The 5,000-nt window shown below is 45.0% G+C and overlaps 1 protein-coding gene across 4 annotated transcripts in view; it reads right to left on the bottom strand.

The window, feature by feature from the left end:
• Positions 1–5,000, bottom strand: part of pde4d (phosphodiesterase 4D, cAMP-specific) — a 108,729-nt gene that overhangs the window by 29,428 nt on the left and 74,301 nt on the right. The window contains exons 1-2 of one of the 4 annotated variants that reach the window (XM_087779187.1): positions 691–779; positions 222–251 (exon numbers count right to left, since the gene is read on the bottom strand). The exons of 2 other annotated variants lie outside the window; for them this stretch is intronic. In XM_087779187.1, the coding sequence (XP_087635313.1) occupies positions 222–251; positions 691–755 (95 nt within the window). In that variant the 5' untranslated portion in view covers positions 756–779. Of the gene's footprint in view, positions 1–221; positions 252–690; positions 780–5,000 lie in introns of those variants that run through there. One more of the 4 variants, XM_087779188.1, reaches the window with a different exon arrangement.

Below are 5,000 nucleotides of genomic sequence, written 5' to 3'. Positions count from 1 at the left end.
ACCTTCACACTTAGAACCTTCACACACAGAAGGGCTGAATACACCTGAGTGGAGCTTGTGGGCATATGTGTTTGGAAGAATCACACACTAACACAACAGTGTGTTTGGAAGAATCACACACTAACACAACAGGGTGTTTGGAAGAATCACACACTAACACAACAGTGTGTTTGGAAGAACACACACTAACACAACAGTATCGCACTAACTACTGTACATACCTCAGTTCACTTCGGTAGATTCTAGGAACGCTAGAAACACAAAACACTTGTGTTGACAACACGACGTCTCAGGATCGAAGAAAGAACAAGTTTTAAAGTTGTGGTTCGAACACAACAGCAGGATCACGAGAGGACGAGGACACCTGGTCGTTGTCGAGTCGTCTCGAGTCAACACAACAAGATCCTGCTTTGACTAGAGTCCATGTGTTTCACTGGAGGTCAAAGTTCAGCTCATGACAGAAGGTTAACACACTTGTACTGCGTCTAAAGTGTGTGTTTACAGATGAAGGTTCCACCAGGAGAACATGTCAGTGTTGAAGCTGAGAGATGACAAGTGGACACACACACGCACGCACGCACGCACACACACACACACACACACACACACACACACACACGCAGCAACAACTTTATCAAGAGAGTCCAGACGTTGATGGACAGAAGAGATAATTCCGTAGAATATTTTTACCAGATTCCCTCAGAGTTCTTCAGCGAGCTGGAAGAACGAGACCTGGGTTTGAGAACGATACTCATGGTCCTGGTGTCCTTCTCATGAGAGCAGCTGGTTAGTCATCAGCTAGTTAGTCATCAACTAGTTAGTCATCAAGCAGCTTGTTCCTCTGGTGTCAGACACACGAGTGGATCTTCTCAAGATCCAACTCTCACTGCTCTGTTGGTTTAAAGGGGGCGGAGCTTCTGTCACCCTCCAGGTCAATCAATGGAGTCAGAGCAGCTGATCCTGAGAGTCCAGGGCGATCAATGGAGTCAGAGCAGCTGATCCTGAGAGTCCAGGGCGATCAATCGAGTCAGAGCAGCTGATCCTGAGAGTCCAGGGCGATCGATCGAGTCAGAGCAGCTGATCCTGAGAGTCCAGGACGATCAATGGAGTCAGAGCAGCTGATTCTGAGAGTCCAGGACGATCAATGGAGTCAGAGCAGCTGATTCTGAGAGTCAAGGACGATCAATGGAGTCAGAGCAGCTGATCCTGAGAGTCCAGGTCAATCAATGGAGTCAGAGCAGCTGATTCTGAGAGTCCAGGACGATCAATGGAGTCAGAGCAGCTGATCCTGAGAGTCCAGGTCAATCAATGGAGTCAGAGCAGCTGATCCTGAGAGTCCAGGACGATCAATGGAGTCAGAGCAGCTGATCCTGAGAGTCCAGGTCAATCAATGGAGTCAGAGCAGCTGATCCTGAGAGTCCAGGACGATCAATGGAGTCAGAGCAGCTGATCCTGAGAGTCCAGGGCGATCAATGGAGTCAGAGCAGCTGATCCTGAGAGTCCAGGGCGATCAATGGAGTCAGAGCAGCTGATCCTGAGAGTCCAGTGCTGTGTCTCAAATCGCATACTAATCTTAGTATGCTAGAAGTTAGTATGCATCAGTTTAGTATGCATACTAACTAGTACGCAAATTCTCCGCAGATAGTATGTCTCAAATCAAACCCTGAAGCTACACACTAACCGGAAATCACATGACAGCTTCTTCTTCTATTTCTATTTAACAATGTTTCAAGCAGCTGTTTGAACGCTATCGCCGACACCTGCTGGCAGAACGTATTGCAACTTTGGAAAAAGAAATAAAGAAAAAATATGAGAATCTAAATAATCGCGAGATATTAAAGCTGGTATCAGCAGCGAAGACGTGTTTATCCTCCTACTGCTGCTGAAAATACACATTTAAGTATATGCATATATATGCATTTATATATGACGTAACTTCCGTTTAAAACGTCACTAAAATGGCGGCTGTTTAGTATGGTTAGTGTCCATCGAACCATGCTAGTTTTGTGGGCGTGTTAGTACGCCAATTTAGTATGCATGGCGCACTAAATTTCGCATACTAAGAATTGAGACACACTAACGTACTAAAAATACTAACTTTTAGTACGCTAGTATGCGATTTGAGACACAGCACGAGTCAATCAATGGAGTCAGAGCAGCTGATCCTGAGAGTCCAGGACGATCAATGGAGTCAGAGCAGCTGATCCTGAGAGTCCAGGTCAATCAATGGAGTCAGAGCAGCTGATCCTGAGAGTCCAGGACGATCAATGGAGTCAGAGCAGCTGATCCTGAGAGTCCAGGTCAATCAATGGAGTCAGAGCAGCTGATCCTGAGAGTCCAGGACGATCAATGGAGTCAGAGCAGCTGATCCTGAGAGTCCAGGACGATCAATGGAGTCAGAGCAGCTGATCCTGAGAGTCCAGGGCGATCAATGGAGTCAGAGCAGCTGATCCTGAGAGTCCAGGACGATCAATGGAGTCAGAGCAGCTGATACTGAGAGTCCAGGGCGATCAATGGAGTCAGAGCAGCTGATCCTGAGAGTCCAGGGCGATCAATGGAGTCAGAGCAGCTGATCCTGAGAGTCCAGGACGATCAATGGAGTCAGAGCAGCTGATTCTGAGAGTCCAGGACGATCAATGGAGTCAGAGCAGCTGATCCTGAGAGTCCAGGGCGATCAATGGAGTCAGAGCAGCTGATTCTGAGAGTCCAGGACGATCAATGGAGTCAGAGCAGCTGATCCTGAGAGTCCAGGTCGATCAATGGAGTCGGAGCAGCTGATCCTGAGAGTCCAGGACGATCAATGGAGTCAGAGCAGCTGATCCTGAGAGTCCAGGACGATCAATGGAGTCAGAGCAGCTGATCCTGAGAGTCCAGGGCGATCAATGGAGTCAGAGCAGCTGATCCTGAGAGTCCAGGTCGATCAATGGAGTCGGAGCAGCTGATCCTGAGAGTCGAGTGGACGAGAAATAAACTGAAAGAAGATGTTTCTTAATTTGAGTCAAACATTTAAACGTCATCAAGTTTGTTTGATAGAAAACAACTTTATAATAATTAACATAATCTAACTTGATATACGTGACACCAGGAAGTACAAATAAAAGAGTTAATAGTAAATATTTATCATAATAAGTTCTTGGACTGAAGAATAACTTTTAAAATGTTCATTTTTATTTAAATTATTATTGTTTTTTTGTTTGATTATTGTTTTTGTTTCCAGAAAATGGACATCGACAGGTTTGAAACGCTATGTGTGGCTATTACTCCCCCTGCTGGACAAGACATGGACGTGCCGTGAAACATGACCCTTGACTGTATATCTGTGGCCCTTGACTGTATCTTTGGGTGATATTTCATCACTAGTGAACAAGATGAAACCCTCCTCTTGCTCAGATGACGTCCTTCCTTGTAGGCTTTTTATCAAAGTATTTGATGTAATTGACCCCTGAGTTACCAATATGGTGAACCTCTCCCTTTCCACAGGGGTTTTTAATGCATTTAAACCATTGTGGAGCCTCTGCTCAAAAAACCAGGCTTAGACCCAACTGACCTCAGTAATTTCAGGCCTATTTCTAATCTTCATTCTTGTCCAAGATCTTGGAGAAGGTTGTGTCTGAGCTGCTGTTCCTGGATCAGAGCGACATCCATGAGAAGTTTCAGTCTGGCTTCCATAAACATCTACGGAGACAGTCTTACTAAAAGTGTCCAGTGACATCATGATGTTCTGGTTCTGTTGGATCTGTCCTCAGCCTTTGACACCGTTGAACCAGATCCTGAAGACTGAGGGATGAAGACTGTCTGGGTCTGTGTTCCAGTGGTTCTCCTCATACCTTCTGTTTCAGTGTATCTGTCAATCAAATGAGGTCTGAATCATCTGATGTGTGGAGTCCCTCAAGGTTCTGTTCTAGGTCCTTTATTGTTTGTACTTGATTCCCCTCGGTAAAATCATTCATTCCTGATGTTTCTTCCACATGTTTGCTGATGACATCCAGCTCTACTGCTCTGTTGATCAACTGATCAGAGGCTGAACTTAGTCAATTGTTGCTAGAAATCAAACAATGAGTGAAAACACTTTGAAGCTAAATGTGGACAAAACTGAAACACTGCTGATTGCTCCTGATGATAAGATTCCAGGGTTGAGTCAGTACTTGAGTGACTTAGGTCAGTCTGTCAAACTGAGCCTGAGAAACCTGGGTGTTGTATTTGATAAAGACATGTCTCTTGTTCGACACTGAAGAAAACTGACCAGAAACTGTTTCCTTCAACTGAGAAAAATCTCTAAATTTAGGAAAATGTTGTCGGAACATGATCTGGATCTTATAATCCATGCGTTTGTTTCTTCTCGACTGTATTTCTGTGGCCCTTGATTGTATTTAGCACAACAACACACTTTCACCCAAAACAACAACACATTTCAGATTCACAACATAAACGCACTCTAGACTCACAACAACACACTTCAGATTCACAACATAAACACACTCTAGACTCACAATAACACACTTTAGACTCACAACAACAACACACTTCAGATTCACAAAGACAGACAGAGTTACTTAAGACTCACACACACAAAGAGGAACAAGCTTGAGCAGCAAAAGAATGTTATTCATCAGCTGTTCTCACGAGAAAAGATTTACACACACTCACACACACACACACTCACACACACACACGCACGCACACACTCACACACACACACTAACTCACACACACACTCACACACACACACACACATGCACACACACACACACACTCACACACACACACTAACTCACACACACACTCACACAAACACACACATACACTCACACACACACACGCACACACTCACACAATCACACACACACACATGCACACACACACACTCACACACACACACTAACTCACACACACACTCACACACACACACACACATACACTCACACACGCACACACTCACACACACACACTCACACACACATGCACACACACATACACTCACACGCACACACACATGCACA

Source organism: Callionymus lyra, chromosome 1, assembly GCF_982586985.1.
Source record: "Callionymus lyra chromosome 1, fCalLyr1.hap1.1, whole genome shotgun sequence".
In the NCBI taxonomy this organism is placed as follows: Eukaryota; Metazoa; Chordata; class Actinopteri; order Syngnathiformes; family Callionymidae; genus Callionymus; species Callionymus lyra.
The sequence above is the reverse complement of the archived record's forward strand: the minus strand, read 5'-3'. Positions and strand labels throughout refer to the sequence as shown.